At 39.1% G+C, this 21,846-nt stretch overlaps 3 protein-coding genes across 4 annotated transcripts; all 3 read left to right on the forward strand.

The window, feature by feature from the left end:
• The first annotated feature begins 1,035 nt into the window (after positions 1-1,035).
• On the forward strand, positions 1,036-3,247 carry LOC130991705 (F-box/LRR-repeat protein At3g26922-like). Of its 2 annotated transcripts, XM_057916064.1 has the most exons (4): positions 1,037-1,278; positions 2,041-2,123; positions 2,377-2,529; positions 2,725-3,247. In XM_057916064.1, the coding sequence occupies exons 1-4, from the start codon at positions 1,197-1,199 to the stop codon at positions 3,094-3,096; spliced, it is 690 nt and encodes a 229-aa protein (XP_057772047.1). In that variant the 5' UTR covers positions 1,037-1,196; the 3' UTR covers positions 3,097-3,247. The 2 variants fall into 2 exon arrangements, with proteins under 2 accessions (XP_057772046.1, XP_057772047.1); XM_057916063.1 differs by having other exon boundaries at positions 1,036-2,123; positions 2,725-3,246.
• A 7,991-nt stretch (positions 3,248-11,238) lies between these two features.
• Positions 11,239-12,902, forward strand: LOC130993061 (F-box/LRR-repeat protein At3g26922-like). Its single transcript, XM_057917780.1, has 3 exons — positions 11,239-12,144; positions 12,295-12,465; positions 12,597-12,902. Exons 1-3 carry the CDS (start codon positions 11,239-11,241, stop codon positions 12,900-12,902), a joined length of 1,383 nt encoding a protein of 460 aa, XP_057773763.1.
• A 303-nt stretch (positions 12,903-13,205) lies between these two features.
• LOC130991707 (F-box/LRR-repeat protein At3g26922-like) lies at positions 13,206-15,348 on the forward strand. The gene is made up of 3 exons (XM_057916067.1): positions 13,206-14,333; positions 14,463-14,618; positions 14,738-15,348. The coding sequence occupies exons 1-3, from the start codon at positions 13,329-13,331 to the stop codon at positions 15,062-15,064; spliced, it is 1,488 nt and encodes a 495-aa protein (XP_057772050.1). The 5' UTR covers positions 13,206-13,328; the 3' UTR covers positions 15,065-15,348.
• The last annotated feature ends 6,498 nt before the right edge of the window (positions 15,349-21,846 follow it).

A 21,846-nucleotide genomic window follows, 5' to 3' on the forward strand; every position in this document is an offset into this window, starting at 1 on the left:
ATGTCAGATGAGTATATTTATGTTATATCACCATGATGAAAAATAGGTGAGTATGCCAATGAATCCATCCATGACATCGAATTCAATACCTACTCGACGCCAGTGGGCGAGAACGAGGTGCTCGTCGCCGACATGTCGTTCCAAACCCGTCGACGTGACCAAATTCGACGATTTGGCTGGCCACCGCTGGTTTTAGGTGGGCTGAGAAATGCAGAAAGAAGGGAAAAAAAAGGTCAACGGTGTTACCTCGTGGGGGGCGGGGGGCAAGTTGCTGAACTTAATGGACGTCGGGGGCGAACGGGGCCAAATGTTTAGTTGGGGTATTGAGCTGAACGCAATAGAGGGGTCAGCGTTTGGGGTGGGGGTATGGTACCCCTAAAATAAATACTATAATTTTTACATTTCAAATCAAATATTTACATAAAATTTTATTAAATTAAAGCTCTTGTTGTGATTTTTGATTTGATATGTATATTAAATATTTTATAATTAGTCGAATTTCATAATTTTTGAAAGAAATAAAACAAAAAAATAAAAGATAAAAAAGAAAAATATATATATTGTTGAAAAATAAAAAATAAACCTTTAGTTTATTATAACTCCAAAATTGCCACTCAAATTGATAAATTAACAATATTAATTAAAGAAATTTAAAGATCGCACCACATGAGACTCGAAAAATAATAATTGTCACTCAAATTGAAATTTTGTCTTTTTATAAGTTATTTTTTTCTCTTTTTTTTCTTCGCCTAATTTAATATGCATATCAAATTAAAGATCACAAAAAAACTTTAATTTAATACTTGATGATTAGATATGAGTATATTTTAGGTAAATATTTGATTTAAAATTTAAAAGTATTAAAACTTGATGATTAGATATGAGTCGGATTATCACGGGCCAAGTTATATAAGTCAAACATTTAATTAAGGTCAATTATTTGATTAATCATAGCTTATCACTCAAATCAAATTCAAATATAATCCTTAATTTATCGGTTTTTTGTTTTTTTTGTTTTTGTTTTTTTTTTCCCCCTATTGAGAGCATATTTTGCCCATTTAGCGTAGGGTTTTCACTTTCCTCGAAAATTATTTCCATAAAGTTAATCCTCCCTACTACCACTACTCATTCAATCCCAAGAATCAATTTCTAAAGAATCCGGTCCACTTTTTAGTCGAATTTGGATTAGTCAAACAATGGATGAATCGCACGTTTCTGATAGCGAAGAAGATTACGGAACTGTAGAAGCAAACAGCGGTGAGCGGCACGATCGATTCAGTGAGTTACCCGACTCTTTAATTCTTACGATCATTTCATTGTTGGATATGAGAAATGTTGTTCGGACATCCCTTCTCTCCAAACGTTGGAAAAACATCTGGTCCACTATCCCCTGCCTTGATTTCATCGATTTCGAACAAACTCCAAGTATTATTTCTAGTGTTCTTTCACAATGGAAAGGCCCCAAGATTCTGAAATTCCGCTTATCTTTCCCTAATTTCATTGTGGGCCCTAGTAGTGTTATGGATTCATTGCTGCATTTTGCTATCGAAAAACAAGTGGCAGAGCTTTTCTTATATTTTTATTTTTGGGAATGCGTTAATAGTAATGGGAAGGATATTTACTGCTTACCTCAGCCCTTGTATTCATGTTCGTCCATTACAAAATTAACTCTTGAGGTTTGTGAGCTGAGAATTGAGGGTAATGTGCAGTGGCATCAACTCAAGATATTAAAACTTGTATATGTGGATGGGTTGAGTGGTGATGCCATGAACCAAATTCTTTTGGGTGCTCCTCTGTTGGAAGTGTTAGTTTTGGAGTCTTTTGAAATTGGTGAAAACGAAAACTTCAATATCAGATCTACTAGTTTGAAGATGCTCAAGATACACACGGATTATATTTGCCCTGAAACTACAGTGCTGAGAATTTGGGCTCCTAATCTCTTGACTTTGAATATTTCCGCTTGTTTTTATGGTACTTGTTTGTTGGATGTCCCATCTTTGACTGATGCAATTCTTTGTTTGGGGCACTACGGAGATGTAGCAACACAATTTGAAATGTTTAATCATGTTTTTCGAAGCATCCGCCATGTTGAGAAGGTCACTTTATCACATTGGTGTATTGAGGTTTGATTTCTTATATTTTTCTAGTTATTTTTCTTGATCGTTCATCATTTTGAAGTCCTTTGTATTATTACGCTTGTATTACATTTCTGCCATCTTCCATAATTATCTTTGTTTACGGAAGCTCTATTAGTGAGAGGATGTTTCCATCATTGGTTGCAATTGGGTGTAAGCTTCTTTTTCCATTACTTGACATGTGTTTTACTTTGGCAGATGCTTCTTTTTCCATTACTTGACATGTGTTTTACTTTGGCAGATGCTTGTCCAATTAAAGACAAAATATATGGTCATGCCGTTGTCAAATTCTAAGATTCTAGAGCTTTATTATGTAAATGCCAAAGATATACTTGATTTGGTTGAGATGATGTTTCCCAAGCTGGAGAGGTTAATCGTTGATCAAGGCGACCAGGTCACTCCTTTATTCACTTGTTATATTTTATCACTCGAACCTCTTTAACTATTGAAGAGGACTTATTGATTAGTCTTTACTTTGCACATCATCAAATCATTAAATTGATGTCGAAGATGTTAGCTTGATATAATTTTTTCATTTCATTTTCTTTCATAGTTAGTCTTCAATCCAATGTTTGGGGTTACATTGCAGGGTTTTGATGGTACCTATGGTGAAGAGGTTCACATTGCTATGGTTGATGCATGTAATTCATTGGCGTCTGCTAAGATGACTTTTCCCAGTCCCTCTCTTCTCCGTCTAAAGACATTTGAGGCTACTTGGTCTATAAGCAAACCTTCAATAATTCCGGTCATACAAGTTCTGTTGGAAAGCGCTCCCGTTCTTGAAAAGATGGTTCTTCGACTAAGGCAGGATGCATCTTATCCAAAGACATTCATTCTGGCACAAGAGAAGGTGCTGAGTATGCCGAGATCCTCTCCTACAGCACAAGTCATCATAACTGATGACTTTGGTATAACTGATAAGTCATCCTCTACTTGCAGCTGCAGTAGCTGTAATTATTGATGCTAAGCCTTTTTCTTTGGCATTTTGAATAGTTCTTTCTCTGCTGGAAGATATACTCTGTTTAACTAGAGCAAAGTTGTTGACTTATTAATTATTATGAAGTCTCCAGCTAGGGTATTATCAATAGTTTTTGCTAAAAGAGCTAAAGTGTGGTTTATGAACATATGAAGATGCATGATTAACTAAAGTAAAGATATCATACATACACATCAATAAAATTTCAAAATAAGCTTGAAACATTAAATTGAATTGGGATTTGGGATTTGATCATGGTTTTGTTGCTGTTGTGTTGTGTGGATGTGGTCGTGGACGGACGGCGGTGGCTTGTGCCTGTTTTCCGTTTGGCAATGTGAGTGAGGAAAAGAGAGAGATAGATGGTGTTGAGAATAAGATTCCAAAGTTAGTCAAAAGAAAAAGCAGCATGTAAAGTTAGTCAAAAGATAATCAAGGGTCCCTTAATTATAGGGATCCTCATGATGTTGTAGGGATCCTCATGATGTTGTAGGGATCCTCATGATGTTTTAGAATATCAGCTCCCTTCTTAATACTATAAAAGGGGATGATTGTATAAGCAAGATATATCAAGAAAAAAGAAATATACAATCTTCTTCTATCCTTCTTCTATTTTTTTGTTCTCGGTTCAATCCTAAAATGATAATACTATGTTTTAACATGGTATCAGAGCAGGATTAACCATGGAACTCAGTTTTTTTTTCATCATTGTTCCTATACCTTCTACAAACCTTTGTCTCGAATCAAGGCTGAACAGCCCCCCTTCCTGAAAAAAAACAGAACTCCCACAACATGTCAGAGGGTGAGAGTGAAACAACAACAACAAATCCAAATGAGTTAACGGTACAGATTGCAAATCTGGTACAAAACTCAAACAACGTCTCGCTGGGATTCAAGCTGGACGGCAACAACTATGCCGTATGGGCCCGTCTTATGAAGGTGGCCATAGGGAGCAGAGGCAAATCCAGTCACATAACCGGCAAACCACCACCACCAAAAACAACGGATTCCGACTACTACAAATGGGAAGAAGCAGATTTGTCCGTGTTTTCATGGCTGCTACAGAACATGGAAGGGAAGTTAGTACTCAATTTCGCCCAACACCAAACTGCTAAAGCCGTATGGGATAGCTTGGCCGTTACATATGGAAGTGGAACTACTGATCCACTCCAGATTTATGATCTGGAAGTAAGAGCAAACAAAGTAAATCAAGGGCAACTAACATTGGAGGATTATTGGAACAACTTACAGGCGATTTGGCTCAATATCGACAGAAGAGAACCTAATCCCATCGATTGTTGCGAAGAGGGAATCACAAAGTACCGGAAATTGATTGAAAGCCGGCGACTATTCCAATTCCTATCGGGATTAGATGCGAGATACGATAACATCCGGCGAGATATCCTCAAGGAATCTCCCTCTCCCTCAGCTGAATCGGCATTTTCTAAAGTAAGACGGGAGGCCGCCCGGCTACTGATTTTGCAACCGGCAACCAACCACGCCGACTTGGAGATCGCATCACAGGGAGGAATCGGCACGGGTCTTGCTGCTGCTCGACCCCTGTTCTCACGGTCAGAAGGACCGCCACCAATCAACCGCCACCAATCAACTGCTCGACCCCTGTTCTCCGGCGCCCCGTCGCAACGAAAGAAGGAGGACAAGTCGAAACTTTACTGCAGCCATTGTGGGATGCAGAAACACACAAAAGAGATGTGTTTTCAGATCGTGGGTTATCCCGAATGGTGGGACAAAAACCGAGGAACAGCTAAAGGGAAGGTAGCCATGACCGTTGACAGCCAAGAAATCACCGGCTCGGCAGTGGCGGTGGGCGGCAGCCATCATCCGATGGGCGAGAAAAGGGGAGCAGCGGCAGTGGCGGTGGGCGGCAGCCATCATCCGATGGGCGAGAAAAGGGGAGCAGCGGCTGTGAGGGAGGCGGCGCAAATGGGAGAAGAAGAAGGTATAGCGGCGCAAATGGGGGAAGAAGAAGGTATAGGGTTTGGTGGATATCCACTAAACCCTCCAACTTTTCGAAAATTCCAAAATAAACCCCATTTTATTCCCTTTCGGTCCACAAGTTTGAATAAATCACAAAATGCACCCCATTCAAATTATTTTGAGCCCCTAAATTCAGATGAATTACATAGAGAACCCCAAGTTTTCAACAAATCTGAAAATGACCCATATTTTTACATAAATTCCACAAATACCTCTCGTGCCTACCAAGTATCAAATAAAACAGGAGATAGGGATCAAGGATGGATTTTTGATTGTGGTGCCACAGATACAATGACATTTGATAAAACCGATATCGTTGAGTCATCACAATCCTTTAGAATCCATGTCCAAACTGCTAGTGGTGAATTGACTAAAGTTGAAGGAGCCGGAACTATAGAAATTACTCCCACTTTAAAATTATCTAATTGCCTATATGTTCCATCTCTTTCACACAAATTACTGTCTATCAGTCATGTTACAAAGGAACTAAACTGTACTATGCTCATGCATCCCCATTTCTGTCTTCTTCAGGATATCAGAACGGGAGAGATTATTGGGCGTGGCACTGAGCGGGATGGACTGTACTATGTGGATGAGATAGCTCAACAAGGCAAGGTGATGCTGGCTCACGGAACTGCAGACCGGGAAGCCTGGCTTTGGCACCGACGTTTAGGGCATCCTTCCACGGGTTATCTTAAGCTTTTATTTCCTAAACTTATGAAAACTGAGGGTTTATCTTGTGAGACTTGTATTTTGGCCAAAAGTCACAGACAATCTTTTAAGCCTAATAATACTCAAGTAAACTCGATTTTTTCACTTGTTCATTCCGATGTTTGGGGTCCGTCACCTATCATGGGGGGTCAAAGTTTTAGATATTTTTTGCTCTTTATTGATGATTGCACTAGGATGACGTGGGTATATTTTCTAAAACACAAATCTGAAGTTTTTGAAAAGTTTACTCATTTCTATACCATGGTGCAAACTCAATTTCAGAAAAATATTAAAACCCTTAGAACAGATAATGGGGGGGAGTTTATTAATCATTCCATGAAACATTTTTGTCACCAAAAAGGTTTAATCCATCAAACTACATGCCCCCATACTCCTGAACAAAATGGTGTTGCTGAAAGAAAAAATCGAATTTTACTTGAAATGACTCGAGCCATGATGATTGAGTCAAAAGTACCCACCTCATTTTGGCCAGAAGCAGTTGCAACCTCTGTTTACCTTATAAACCGTCTCCCCACCAGAACCCTCCAGCTTAAAACCCCTTTGCAAAAATTATCTACCCTTGCTGAGATACCTGAAACCCTTACTCTTCAACCTCGTATCTTTGGGAGTTCTGTATTCGTTCATATTCCTAAACATGAACGAACAAAGCTCTCTCCTTGTGCTCTTAAGTGTGTCTTTGTTGGTTACGGGGTCAATCAAAAAGGGTATCGGTGTTACAATCCTCAAACCCGTCAAATCCTAACCACCATGAACTGCAATTTTTTAGAAACAGAATACTTTTACAACAACCATCTTACCAGTCAGGGGGAGAAAGAGAAAGAGAGTATAATTGACCTGTTAAGCTGGTTGCCAAAGCCGGATCCGGAAGCAGATCCAACAGAGGAAGTTAACCTGGCCACCGAGCATACTTCATCTACATATGAACAATCCAATCCACTACATGAGTCGCCTAGATCTTCTCCTAATCTGATATCTGGGGTAAGAATGTCTGAACCCACCATCTTACCTTCCGAGCTTACTAATCCTATCTTTCAAGATGAAGAAGTGGAACAGGAAAATATGTGTACAGCAGAGGAAGATAGGGGGAGATATGTGCTACCGCCAAGGAGTACACGAGGTGTTCCTCCGAAACGATACACCCCCGAAAAAGCTGGGAGAAATTCTCGATATTCTATTGGGGGTATCGCCAAAGGGAACCTTTCCAAAACTGCAGCTGCCTATGAAGTAGCTTTGTATGACGAAGAGATCCCGAAAAATGCGGAACAGGCTTTAAAGATTCCACATTGGAGAGATGCCATGAAGAACGAAATAGGTGCACTAAATCGAAACCATACATGGGAGAAGTGTAGACTACCAAAGGGGAAGAAAACTGTAGGATGCAAATGGGTCTTCACAATCAAAAGGAGACCGGATGGATCTATTGAGCGTTACAAAGCTCGATTGGTCGCAAAAGGATACACACAGATGTATGGGATCGACTATGAGGAGACCTTCTCACCTGTTGCAAAAATGAACACTGTCAGAGTACTCCTCTCAATTGCTGCTAATAAAGACTGGGATCTTCATCAGTTCGATGTTACAAATGCTTTCCTTCATGGAGAGCTTGAAGAAGAGAGGGAAGTCTACATGGAGGTGCCTCAAGGTTTTTCAGGAGATTTTGGAGAAGGTGAAGTTTGCAAGTTGAAGAAAACCTTATATGGGCTCAAGCAGTCTCCCAGAGCTTGGTTTGGAAGATTCACCGCAGCCATGAAGAAGTTTGGGTACCAGCAAAGCAACTCAGATCACACCTTATTCTTAAAGAAACGAGGTGATTTGATCTCTTGTTTGGTCATTTATGTTGATGACATGATCATAACAGGGGATGACACAGAGGAGATTCAGAAGTTGAAAGAAAGCTTGTTCAAAGAGTTCGAAATGAAGGACTTAGGAAAACTAAAATACTTCCTCGGAATTGAAGTTCTCAGATCAAAGAAGGGGATCTTCATCAACCAGAAAAAGTATACTCTAGATCTCCTAGCTGAAACTGGGATGCTAGATTGCAAGCCAGCAGAAACTCCTATTATTATAAATCATGGGCTACAAATTGTGGAAGGAGCTCAGTTAGCCGATCGAGGACAATATCAGCGTCTGGTAGGGAAACTTATCTACCTATCTCATACTCGACCTGACATTGCTTATGCTGTTGGTGTTGTCAGTCAATTCATGCATCAACCACAGGCTGACCACATGGAAGCTGCGCTCAGAATTGTGAGATATTTGAAGAAGACCTTTGACTATGGAGTGCTGTTCAAAAAGACTGGACATCTTGAGATACAAGCTTACACCGATGCTGACTGGGCAGGAAACCCGAATGACAGAAAGTCAACTGCTGGATACTTTGCATCTGTGGGAGGAAATCTAGTCTCATGGAGAAGCAAGAAACAAAAGGTGGTTGCTCTCTCAAGTGCAGAATCAGAATTCAGAGGAATCAAGAGTGGGTTAACCGAAGTCCTTTGGCTAAGAAGATTGTTGATGGAATTAGGCCTACACCCAACAAAGACGTGCCAAATGTACTGCGACAACAAGGCTGCCATCAGCATATCTGAGAACCCAGTTCAACATGATAGAACTAAACATGTAGAAGTGGATAGGCACTTTATCAAGGAAAAGATTGAGGAAAAGATTGTGGAGCTCCCGTTTGTGAGGTCCGAAGATCAGCTCGCTGATATCTTAACCAAGGCTGTGGACTTCAAAAGTTTTTCAGAAGTTCTTTCCAAGTTGAGTATCGGAAATCCCGTCACTCAACTTGAGGGGGAGTGTTGAGAATAAGATTCCAAAGTTAGTCAAAAGAAAAAGCAGCATGTAAAGTTAGTCAAAAGATAATCAAGGGTCCCTTAATTATAGGGATCCTCATGATGTTGTAGGGATCCTCATGATGTTGTAGGGATCCTCATGATGTTTTAGAATATCAGCTCCCTTCTTAATACTATAAAAGGGGATGATTGTATAAGCAAGATATATCAAGAAAAAAGAAATATACAATCTTCTTCTATCCTTCTTCTATTTTTTTGTTCTCGGTTCAATCCTAAAATGATAATACTATGTTTTAACAGATGGGTGGCCTGTGGGTGCTGTTCAGCCGAGGACAGAGGAGGTGGCCTATTGTTCATTGTTGCTGCTCGCCAGCCAATGAGGAAGGCTGAAGTCGAAGCTGCGACGACGACTTTGCTCGTCGAATTTTGAGAGGAAGGAGAGGGCTTCTTGAAGGGGATTTTCGGTCGGTGGTGCGTGAAAGTATGTGTGTAATGTGTGTTACTGTGTGCCACGTTATTTTCTCATGATGTGTACTTTTTATAAACTTTTTTTTTAAAAAAAAATCGGCCCAAAATAGTCACGTAGGGCTCGTATTAGGATTTTCGTTGATTCACGTGAGAAAATCCAATGCCTCCAATCTCATGGGGCACGGGGGTTGAGATTTACAGCCACACCTCCTCTATGAATGCCAGGCTCAAAGGCTCTAACTTCAATCAATCTCGAGATAATTACATGAGAAAAAATAATACTTTCTCTGCTTCATAAGAAAACATCACATTTTTTATTTTCACTTCTTCCATTGAAAATATTATCAAACATGACTTCACTTTTTTTTTTAATTACAATCACTTATTATTCGTTGCAGGACGGAGAGAGTATATAATGAGACGAAGAGAGTATAAGAGCATCTCCAAAAGCTCCTACTAATATAGAGGTAGTCACTATCGTGGAGTGGAGATGCTCTCCAATAGAGCACGCTATTTGTCGCTTGATTAGAGTTTGTGAACAGTGTTTCACTTTTATGATATTTTTTCTTTCTTTTATTTTTAAAAAATGCTTATCTTTGTTTGATTTAATTTGTAAAATTTAGTTTATTAATCTCTTTATTATTTATATTTTTAAAATTAGTTGGTATTATCATATAATTTATGCTTTGTCAAGTATTATGTAATGTTTAATTCTAAGAGTATTATCTAATGTTAGTTTATATGGTGTTGAAATAAATTAATCGTTCTGCAATATTTAAATTTAGCACTTCATTAATTTTTATCAAAAATATTTAAATTAAATTATATTTAAATTTAATTATAATTAAGTATAATTGATATAAATATATATGACATATAAGAACTAAATTGACAAAATAATTTAATAATAAAAAGTATAAAAGTAGAATATTACATTGTAGAGGGAAATGTAGAAATAATTATTGGAGATGAAAATCCAAAAACTTTACATTTTTACTCCACAATAGAGTACTCCTAAAAAAAATTCTGCAATATAGTGAAGGGTACTTTACAGTAGAGGCACCTTGGAGATGCTCTAACCCAATCCCTTATAGGGATGTAAATCGGGCCAATCCACCGGGTTTCAGGCAAGCCCTATCGAGTTATGGGTTATACGGGTGCGGATTAATCGGATTGAAGATTTTTTCAGGTTAGAAATTTTCAACCATAACCTTAAATGTTTGTTAGCCCATCGGGTTCAAAAATTTATTTTTGAAAAATTAACAAATATATTTCCCTTGATATTATATTTGTAATAAATAAATACGCGCATAAATAAGTTAACATTTCAACATCGATTTACATAATAACTAATATGCAAATTTAGAGATATAAAGATGCAATATTTTATTAAATACGTCTCATTTTTTAATTTCTACAACTAAATATTTCATGTTAAGTATTGAATTAAAAGTATAGAGATGTGAAATGATGAATATACTTTTCTAATATTAAATCTCGAATATTGAATCAAAATACATTTCACAAACTTTTGAAAAAAATATATTATTATACTAATTTTAATAAACTAAGTAATAATGTTAAAAATCAAATAACGAAAAAAAAAATCATATAATCAAGTGAACACATTATTTTCGGGACAATGCTATAAGATTTCAGGTTAATTTCGGGCCGACCCTATCGGGTGTTGGGCTATTCAATTTCGTACTAATCAGATTGTAGTTTTTATGGAGTTGAAAATTTCCGATTCTAACCTTATTGAATTGGCGGATTAGTCGGGCCAACCCACGGGTTTAAGACAGAATTGGCATCCATAATCTCTTAGACGACGAAAACGGTTAGGAACTACTGTTCATTTTAATTTCTTCCTTGGAACTTTTGCACGCTATATTTATTAGTGTTCATTGAAAAATGAGAACCGGTGTTTTCGATATCAAGGATGAACCTTTCGAGGTCTCGGTCGTTTAATCTTCCAAAACAGTTTTCTAATGGGATTCTTGGTTGCAGCTTTCTGCAATTTCGACAATATCTCAGTACACATTTTCCTTTAAATCTTCTTGCCGTGGCTGCTTCTCCTCATTACCGTCAATTCCCTTACTAATTACCAAGAATCAGTTCATAAGCTTCGATTAGTCAAACAATGGATCTTTCGCAGTTTTCTGAGCTTCACGTCTCTGAAGGGTACGAGGCTGCTGATTCAGACAGCCGCGACCGACTCAGTGAGTTGCCCGACTCCTTAATCCTTGCGATTCTTTCATTGTTGCCGATGAAAGACGTTGTCGCGACAACCCTTCTTTCCAAACGTTGGCAAAATCTCTGGACTACCGTCCCTTGTCTTGATTTTTTTGGTGGCACGAACAAGTTAGTTGAATTTCGAAGCTTTGTTTGTGGTGCGCTTGCACTTTGGAAAGGGGTCAAGATTCTGAAATTCAGCATCGGATTTCTTTTTCATGCATCCTTTACTAGTGATCTTGATTCGTGGCTGCTCTTCGTGATTGAGAAACAAGTGGAAGAGCTCTATCTAGATTTGATGCATCAATACCATCTCATTTGTCAATACTTGGCTCCACAGAGATTGTATTCGTGCCCATCGATAAAGAAATTGTCGCTTATTTGTTGTGCACTTGAAATTTCTGAGAGCGTGAAGTGGAATCAACTCAAGAATTTAACAATTCAGACCACGCATCCGTCGAGTGAAGATGCCATGAACTATGTTCTTGCTGGCTCTCCTCAGTTGGAAGTCTTGGAATTGTGTACTCAATTGAGTGAGAAGAACTTGAATATCCAATCTAATAGTTTGAAGATGCTCAAGATCAGGATAGATTCTGGAGAAATGAAGCCAATGTTGAGGATTTGGGCTCCTAATCTTGAGACTTTAGAATTTTCTGGCACTCCGCGTTATAGTTGTTTGCTGAATGTCCCATCTTTAACTACTGCAGTTCTTGATTTTTGTAACGGAGGTTATGGAAGTGATGAGTTGGTTAGGCAAGTGATTCTAAGCATTAGCCATGTTGAAAAGATCACATTATCTAATTGGTGCAGTCAGGTTCGGTATCTTATCCCTATTAATATTATGCTATGTTCTGTACCTGATATTTTGTATTCATTCGTTAAATCCAGCTAGTTATTGTTGTCACTCAATTGCGTTTGATATAGTAAAGCCTCACTTTGTTAAATTTGATGTTCTAATTAACAGGTTCTTGTGGAAATGATGAAGGAGAAAGATGTGCGCATCCATTTTTCAAACGCCAAGTATCTCAAATTCGAAGCAGCTGCAGCCAACGAAATTTTTGGTGTTCTTGAGATGTTTCCTAATCTGATAGTTCTAACTGTTGCACTCTATCGGATTAAATTGGCCACTTATTTAGTGAGTCCATTTAGTTTTATTTCCCCTTGTTATTGTAGTATATTTCTTCAGCTTCATTTTGTTATAGGAGTTTCATTTTCTTCAGCTACATATGTAACAGCTCATTCATCATGTCTACATAAACTTTGCAGATGATATATGAAAGACAGGCGCCACATTTCATTACAACTGTTGGTGATGAAACAATTTTTCCCAATCCCTCAATGCTCCATCTGAGGAGAGTGACGATTACTTGGTATTTGCTCGACGACTTAATTCTTCAATTAGTAAAACTTATTTTGAGAAATGCTCACTTGCTTGAAAAGTTTGTGTTTCGGACATATTGGGATGTAGCTAGTCCAGAGGTGGTGAATTTTGCTGAAAAAAGCTTTGTGAGTATACCCAAGTCCTCACCAACTGCAGAGTTTATTATTGTCAAACTATTTGCTTATAGTTGAGAGGTCATAAGCAATATTTCTCTTATTAATGTGGTTATCTCTGTGGAATGTGGCATTTCAAGTGTTTTTTCAATAGAAAAAACACTTGCTTTTTCAAATTAAATTTTAACAATAGTTATTGATTAAAATTAATTACAAATAATTATTGTTTTAATTATAATTATCAGTAAAATAATACTCATACAATATGGTGTCACACAGAATAATACAGTATATCCGAACCAAGATGCAAGACCGTTTCTTCGAGAAAGTGGCAACCTTTTTTTATCTTCTCTCATCTAAAGCATTTTTACCTATTTACAGTAGGGTTTTGACTCTTTCTCTTGATCGAAAATGATTTCAATAAAATCATATAATAATCCCAATAATCAGTTTTAAAGAAGCAGATCAGTTTTTAGTCCTATTTGGATTTGGATTAGTGAAATAATGGATGAATGGCACGATCGATTCAGTGAAGAAGCAAACATCGGTGAGCTCCACGATCGAGATCGACTCAGTGAAGAAGCAAACACCGGTGAGCTCCACGATCGAGATCGACTCAGTGAGTTACCCGACTCTTTAATTATTCAAATCCTTTCATTGTTGGATATCAAAGATGTTGTTCGGACATCCCTCGTCTCCAAACGTTGGGAAAACCTCTTGTCCACCATCCCCTGCCTTGATCTCTTGGAACAAACTCCAAGTTTTATCTCTAGTGTTGTTTCACTATGGAAAGGCCCCCAGATTCCGAAATTACGCTTATCTTTCCCTCCTCACAATGTGGACCCTTGTAGTAGTGTTATCGATTCGTGGCTGCTTTTTGCTATCGAAAAACGAGTGGGAGAGCTTTATTTAGACTTGTCAAATTGGCGAGATGTTAATGCTATCGTAAAACGAGTGGGAGAGCGTTGGCGTTGGGGAGATCTTAATAGATATAACAAGGTTGATTATTGCTTACCTCAGCCCTTGTATTCATGCCCGTCGATTACAAAATTAACTCTTGTGAGTTGCAAGCTGAGAATTGAGGATAACGTGCAGTGGAATCAACTCAAGAGTTTAGAAATTACATATCCGGATTTGTTGAGTGGTGATGCCATGAACCAAATTCTTTTGGGTGCTCCTCTGTTGGAAGAGTTGGTTTTGAAGTCTTTCAAAATTGGTGAAAAAGAAAACTTCAGTATCCGATCTACTAGTTTGAAGATGCTCAAGATACAAACGGGTTATATTTGGCGTGGAACTACAGTGCTGAGAATTCGGGCCCCTAATCTCTTGAATTTAGTTCTTGAGGCTCGTTTTCATGGTACTTGTTTGTTGGATGTCCCGTCTTTGACTCATGCAATTCTTTCTTTGGTGCACAATGGAGATGTAGCAGCACAATTTAAATTGCTTAATCATGTTTTTCGAAGCATCCGCCATGTTGAGAAGGTTACTTTGTCATATTGGTGCTTTGAGGTTTGATTTCTTATGTTTTTCTTTAGTTATGTTTCTTAATTGTTCATCGTTTTGTAGTCATTTGTAGTATTACGCTTTTACTACATTTCTGGCGCCGTCTTCCAAAATAACTTTGTTTTACTTTGGCAGATGCTTGTCAAATTAAAGAATAAAGATAAGGTTATGCCGTTGTCAAATTCTAAGATTCTAGAGCTTGACTATGTCGATGCCAAATATTTGCTTGATTTGGTAGGGATGATGTTTCCCAAGCTGGAGAGGTTAATCGTTGAACAAGGCAGCCGCAAGGTCGCTCTTTTATTCACTTATTATTGTATATTTTATCACTTGAAGCTCTTTATTTAATGAAGAGGAGTTATAGATTAGTCTTTACTTTGCACATAATCAAATCATTACATTTATGTTAGGGGTTTAATTTTTATCATGGCACCGATGATGAAGAGGTTCACAATGCTATGGTTGATGCATGCAATTCATTGGCGTCTGCTAAGATGAGTTTTCCCAGTCCCTCTCTTCTCCATCTAAAGACATTTGAGGCTACTTGGTCTATGCGCGACCCTTCAATAATTCCGTTGATACGAACTCTGTTGAAAAACGCTCCCATACTTGAAAAGATGGTTATACGACTAACACGGGATGCATCTGATCTAGAGACATTCATTTTGGCACAAGAGAAGGTGATGAGTATGCCGATATCCTCTCCTACGGCACAACTCATCATAAGCTTAATTTGATATATAAGTCATCCTTTACTGGAAGTTGTTGACTTATTAATGTTAAGCCTTTTTTTTGGCATTTTAGATAGTTCTTTTTCTGCCGGGTCTGTTTGGTGCGTGTTCTTTTGGCGTTGTACTAGTTTCTTGCGCTTTTTTTCTTTTCACGAGTACTCTTTTTCCTCATACAGAGTTTTTCCCAATGAATTTTCTCTGATGAGGTTTTAACGAGGCTCGGCCCTTGTAAGCGTCTCCTTTCACTTTAAGGGTTGATAGATTTTTTTCTTTCTTGCTATTTTTCTTATAATAAAATCGTATGTCTCCTTTCAGTTCAAGGGTTAATAGGTTTTTTTTTTTTGGTTAAATGCAAATAATATCATGAATTTTGCTCGAAATTCCTTTTCCTCATGAATTTTAAAAAAATCATTTTGTTATCACAAAAATTTTGACATTTGTTCAATTTTTTTCACGAATTTTATTTTCCCACAAAACCATAATTGAAGTGGCGCTCATGTGGCTCATTGGCATGCGCCATATTCGTTCCATTCTGGTAGTTAAACACAGCGTTTGTTTATTTTAATTAAATCTATAGAATTAAGCTCTAAAACCCTAATATTTCATCCTCCCCCTTTCTTCCTCAGTTGAACGCGCACAAGTCTTGGAATCTGCAATCGTGCCCATCTTTCATTATTCTCCTTCTCCTCCTTTGCTGACTCATCACGTTCTACCCATCTTTCATAGAATTAAGTTTCGTGAACGTACTGCCCACCAACGCCAGCAATCGGCGAGGCACCGGCGCCAACAATCGAGAATCGTGCTCGCTACCCACCAGCGATAGCAATCACCGCGAAGCACCCCCACCGTTGAGAGCTTTATGAGGTAGAATATGAATTGGGGAAGGAGATTTATTAATAAATTCAACAGGTTAGGGTTGCGAGTTGAATGACACGATGGTCAGAAAGAAGATTGTTTTTTTTTTTTTGAAACGCAAAAGAAGATAAATTACGAAGAAGATAAGTTTGATTCGTCGTGGTAAATTAGGGACTTTTTAATGATTATTTAATATTATATGTGTAGTTTTCAACTTATATATATATAGGGTGCGGTTATAGTGAGAACCACAATTATCGTGAGAACATAAGAACCAATAAAATTAGTGCATCTGCTATACAAATTAATGCATCCGCCATCCGCTATTAAATTTAATGCATCCGAAAAAATAATTTTTTTGCTCCCTTCAAGATTCGAACCCAGCACCTGCATCCATCCACCAAGATGATGCATCCACCGTAGATCTTGATGATCGAATGGCTTAAAATGGTTCTCCGTTCTTATTTTATTAGTGGTTCTTATTTGAACCTCTCCCTATATATATATATATATATATAATTTACATCAGTGTTACGTGTAAAATTAAATCCCCATCACCACTGTGTCAATATTACTGTCACCGAAAATAAAAAACCATGGGAAAGTTAAACAAATACTCCATCAAAGTTTGTGATAAATAAAAAACCATGGGAAAGTTAAACAAATACTCCATCAAAGTTTGTGATAAAAAAATAGATTCTTTTAAATTTGTGGAGAAAATGAATTTGGGGCAAAGTTCGTAATATTACATGCATTTAACCCTTTTTCTTTCTGTTTTTCTTTTTTTCTTGCAACAAAATGGGTTAATTACGCCAAAACTCATTAACTTTAGCTCGATTTCTAAACTTTCCATGAACTTCAATTTGTACCTTCAATTCCCTGAATTTAAATGTTTGTTCAATTTTTCCACACTTTTCTTGAATCCCCAAATTAGAAACTAACATAGGTACCTTTTGTTAAAATATGGTATTATCATAATGCATATCAATGTAGAGAAAAGTAAAGAGAAGCAAATGATTGTTATTGTATTGCTTGCTTATTTCCTTGATTACAATGCATCCTTATATAGTATAAGGATGGATAAAAAGTCTTACAAAATCTTCTTAAAATCAAATATACACACTCTTATATTCAATTCAAAGATCTAATCTTTGAATTGATTTTAATACTTTTGACTATTGATTCTTATTTTCAACACTCCCCCTCAAGTTGAGTGACGGGATTTCCGATGCTCAACTTGTCGAGAACTTCTGTAAAACTCTTGGAATTGACGGCTTTGGTAAGAATGTCTGCAAGTTGGTCCTCGGATCGTACAAAGGGTAAAGACACAACACCACTTTCGATCTTCTCTTTGATGAAGTGTCTATCAACCTCTACATGCTTCGTCCTGTCATGTTGCACAGGATTTTCTGATATACTGATAGCAGCTTTATTGTCGCAGAACATCTGGCACGTCTTTGATGGTTGAAGACTTAATTCAGTTAAAAGTCTTCTTAGCCACAGGACTTCAGTCAGCCCACTCTTGATTCCTCTGAACTCGGCTTCTGCACTAGAGAGTGCTACCACTTTCTGTTTTTTACTCCTCCATGAGACAAGGTTGCCTCCAATAAAGGTGAAGTATCCTGCTGTTGACTTTCGGTCGACAGGATTTCCAGCCCAGTCAGCATCAGTGTAGGCTTGTATCTCGAGATGTCCAGTCTTCCTGAACAGTACTCCATAATCAAAGGTTCCTTTCAAGTATCTCACAATTCTGAGTGCTGCTTCCATATGGTCAGCTTGTGGTTGGTGCATAAACTGACTCACAACTCCAACAGCATATGCAATATCAGGCCGAGTATGGGAAAGATATATAAGTTTCCCTACCAAACGTTGATATTTTCCTCGATCCGCCAATTCAGCTCCCTTCACAATCTGTAGCCCATGATTGACAGCCATAGGCGTCTCAGCTGGCTTGCAATCTAGCATCCCAGTTTCTGCAAGAAGGTCAAGAGTATACTTCTTCTGATTGATAAAAATCCCTTTCCTCGATCTGAGTACTTCGATCCCGAGGAAGTACTTTAGTCTCCCAAGGTCCTTCATTTCGAACTCCTTGAAAAGATTTGCTTTCAACTTCTGGATTTCTTCTAAGTCATCCCCTGTTATGATCATGTCATCAACGTAAATGACTAAGCAAGAAATAAGATCACCTCGTTTCTTCAAGAATAAGGTGTGGTCTGAATTGCTTTGCTGGTACCCGAACTTCTTCATAGCTGTGGTGAATCTTCCAAACCAAGCTCTGGGAGACTGTTTGAGTCCATATAAAGTTTTTTTCAATCTGCATACCTTCCCTTCCTCGAACTCATCTGAAAAACCTTGGGGTGCATCCATGTATACCTCCCGTTCTTCTTCAAGCTCACCATGAAGAAAGGCATTTGTAACATCAAACTGATGAAGATCCCAATCCTTGTTTGCAGCAATGGAGAGGAGCACCCTGACAGTGTTCATCTTTGCCACAGGCGAGAAAGTTTCTGCATAGTCGATCCCATATGTTTGTGTGTAGCCTTTTGCAACCAGCCGAGCTTTGTATCGCTCAATAGATCCATCGGGTTTTCGTTTGATTGTGAAAACCCATCTGCATCCCACAGTTTTCTTCCCTTTTGGCAACCGACACTTCTCCCATGTGTGATTCCGGTTTAGGGCTCCTATCTCTTTCTTCATAGCATTTCTCCAATGCTCGATCTTCAGGGCTTGCTCTGCTGTTTGTGGAATCTCCTCATCATATAAGGCTGCTTCATAGGCTGTGGCATTTTTGGACAAGTTTCCCTTGGCGATATTCCCAATCGAGTATCGCGAATTCCTCACAATTTTCTCTGGGGTATACCGTTTAGGAGGTACACCCCGATTACTCCTGGGTGGTAGCACATATCTCCCAGTATCTCCATCTACTGTATTATCCTCCTGTTCTTCTTCAATGACTTGAGAAATATTATCAGCAGAATCAGAAGCCACAATAGTATGTTCAGAAGATCTTACCTCAGATATCAGTGGCGGAGAAGATATAGGCTCATGCAGCGGACTAGATTGTTCTGGAGTGGATGAAACATGCTCGGTGGTTAGGTTAACTTTTTCTGTTGGATCTGCTTCCGGGACTGGCATTGGTAACCAACTTAACAAGTCGATCTCACTCTTATTCTCACTTTCACTCTCCCCCTGACTGTTAGGGTGGTTACTGTAAAAATACTCAGTTTCGAGAAAGTCACAGTTCATAGTGGTCACAATTTGACGGTTTTGAGGGTTGTAACATCTATACCCTTTTTGATTGACCCCATAGCCCACAAACACACACTTGATAGCGCACGGAGAGAGTTTTGTCCGCTCATGTTTGGGAACATGAACGAATACGGAACAACCAAATATTCGTGGTTGCAGTGTAAGGGCAGTGGGTATATTAGAAACAGTGGATAATTTCTGTAAAGGAGTTTGAAGTTGGAGGGTTCTGGTGGGAAGGCGATTTATAAGGTAAGCAGAGGTGGCGACAGCTTCAGGCCAGAAGTGGGTGGGTACCTTAGACTCAAGCATCATAGCACGGGTCATTTCAAGGAGAATTCGATTTTTTCGTTCAGCAACACCGTTTTGTTCGGGAGTATGGGAACAAGTGGTTTGATGAATTATCCCTCTTTGTTGACAGAAGTCTTGCATGGATCGATTGACAAACTCCCCCCCATTATCGGTTCTAAGGGTCTGGATATGTTTTTGAAATTGAGTTTGAATCATTTTAAAGAAATGAGTGAACTTTTCAAAAACTTGAGATTTATTTTTGAGAAAATACACCCATGTCATCCTAGTGCAATCATCAATAAAGAGTAGAAAATATCTAAAACCTTGACCCCCCACAACAGGTGAAGGACCCCAAACATCAGAATGAACAAGAGAAAATATGGAGTTCACTTGTGTGTCATTAGGCTTAAAAGTTTTTCGGTGGCTTTTAGCTAAAACACAAGTCTCACAAGATAGAGTCTCATTTTTTACTAATTTAGGAAATAAAAGCTTAAGATACCCCGTGGATGGATGCCCTAACCGACGGTGCCAAAGCCAGGCTTCCCGGTCAGCAGTTCCGTGAGCCAGCATCACCTTGCCTTGCTGAGCTATCTCATCCACATAGTACAATCCATCCCGCTCAGTGCCACGTCCAATAATCTCCCCCGTCCTGATATCCTGAAGAAAACAAAAGTGGGGATGCATTATCATGCTACAATTGAGCTCTTTTGTAATATGACTAATAGATAACAGTTTATGGGAAAGAGATGGAACATATAGACAATTTGAGAGACGTAGTGTAGGAGAAATTTCTATAGTTTCGGCTCCTTCAACACGAGTCAAATCACCACTTGCAGTTTGAACATGTGTTCGGTGGGATATTGATGACTTAATAATATCAGTTTTATCAAAGGTCATCGAATCGGTAGCTCCACAATCAAAAATCCACCCTTCCTCTCTATCCCTATTATCACAAGAGGTTTGATATGCAGCGGAAAAATTTAGGGACTCTCTACATAATTGGGAAGTGATTTTAGTATTATGTAGAAGATTGGGGTTTTTTTGAAATTTTCGAGAACTTAGGGGGGCTGTTTGCATAAGATGGGGTAAGTTCTGCAATTTAACAAAACCTCGGGGTAGCCTTTGTGTTTTATTGAAATTTAGGGGTTTATGTTGCAAAATACCACCAAACCCTTTAATTTCACCTCCAATACCTGCGCCTCTTTCATAGGCGCCTTCTCCTCCACGATTTTTTCTACCCCCTTGCACAGCCGCCTCCGCCGTAATTCCCGATACTCCATTCTGCCCAGCGTCAGGAGCCCCGAGTTGATATCCGACCCGAGATCCGGCTGCGCCAGCACCCGATCCGCGATCATCTCCACCGTCACGTTCATCCTCGCCGTGCGCCGCGCCCGCGCCCTCCCCGCGGGGCCGCGCGCCTTGCCGACCGCCGCGCCGCGGTAGAACAGCGCCGACGTCGTCTCCGGGTACCGGAATGACGCGAAGTTGGGGTTCTTCACCGACACGTCGGCGGTCAGCGACATGTTGCTGCCTGGCCGTGGCGTGGCGATGCCGTTGATCAGATCCGCGCCGCAGCAGCTGCAGCAGCGGAGGAGTTGCCGCTGCTGTTTGACGGTGAATTTGATATCTCGGAGAGTTCGATGAAGAGCTGCCTGAGCGGTTTGGCTGACCTCTGCCGGTGGTGGTCGGCTGAAAGCCGTCTTCCGGCCGTGGCGTATGGCAGTGGACGGTGGCAATCCCGGCCCCGATGGCTCCCGATGATGAAGGGTCCGGGTTGGTTGCCGGCTGTAGCCGGGCGGCCTCCCATCTCACTCTTGAGAATGCCGACTCGGCTGAGGGAACTTCCTTGAGAATGTCCCGACGAAGTCTGTCATATCTCCTATCAAATCCGGAGAGGAACTGAAATAATCGGTGATTTCCGATCAGTTTTCTGTGCTTATTGATCCCTTCTTCACACCAGTCGAGTGGATTTGGGTAAGTTCGATCCATTCTGTGGATTTGTTGAATTGATTCATTTGAATCTGTTTGGTTTATGGTTTCAATTTCTCCTGGCATTTTTTTTCAGGAAATGAAGAACAGAGGTTTTGGTTTGGTGTATTGGTTAGGAATGGTTTGGTGTATTGGCTAGGAATGGTTTTGGTTTTGGATTATGAACGATGATGATTCGTTTCTGAGTTCCTATGGTTGAACCTGCTGAACCTGCTCTGATACCATGTTAAAATATGGTATTATCATAATGCATATCAATGTAGAGAAAAGTAAAGAGAAGCAAATGATTGTTATTGTATTGCTTGCTTATTTCCTTGATTACAATGCATCCTTATATAGTATAAGGATGGATAAAAAGTCTTACAAAATCTTCTTAAAATCAAATATACACGCTCTTATATTCAATT

This window comes from Salvia miltiorrhiza, chromosome 7 (assembly GCF_028751815.1).
Source record: "Salvia miltiorrhiza cultivar Shanhuang (shh) chromosome 7, IMPLAD_Smil_shh, whole genome shotgun sequence".
NCBI lineage: Eukaryota > Viridiplantae > Streptophyta > Magnoliopsida > Lamiales > Lamiaceae > Salvia > Salvia miltiorrhiza.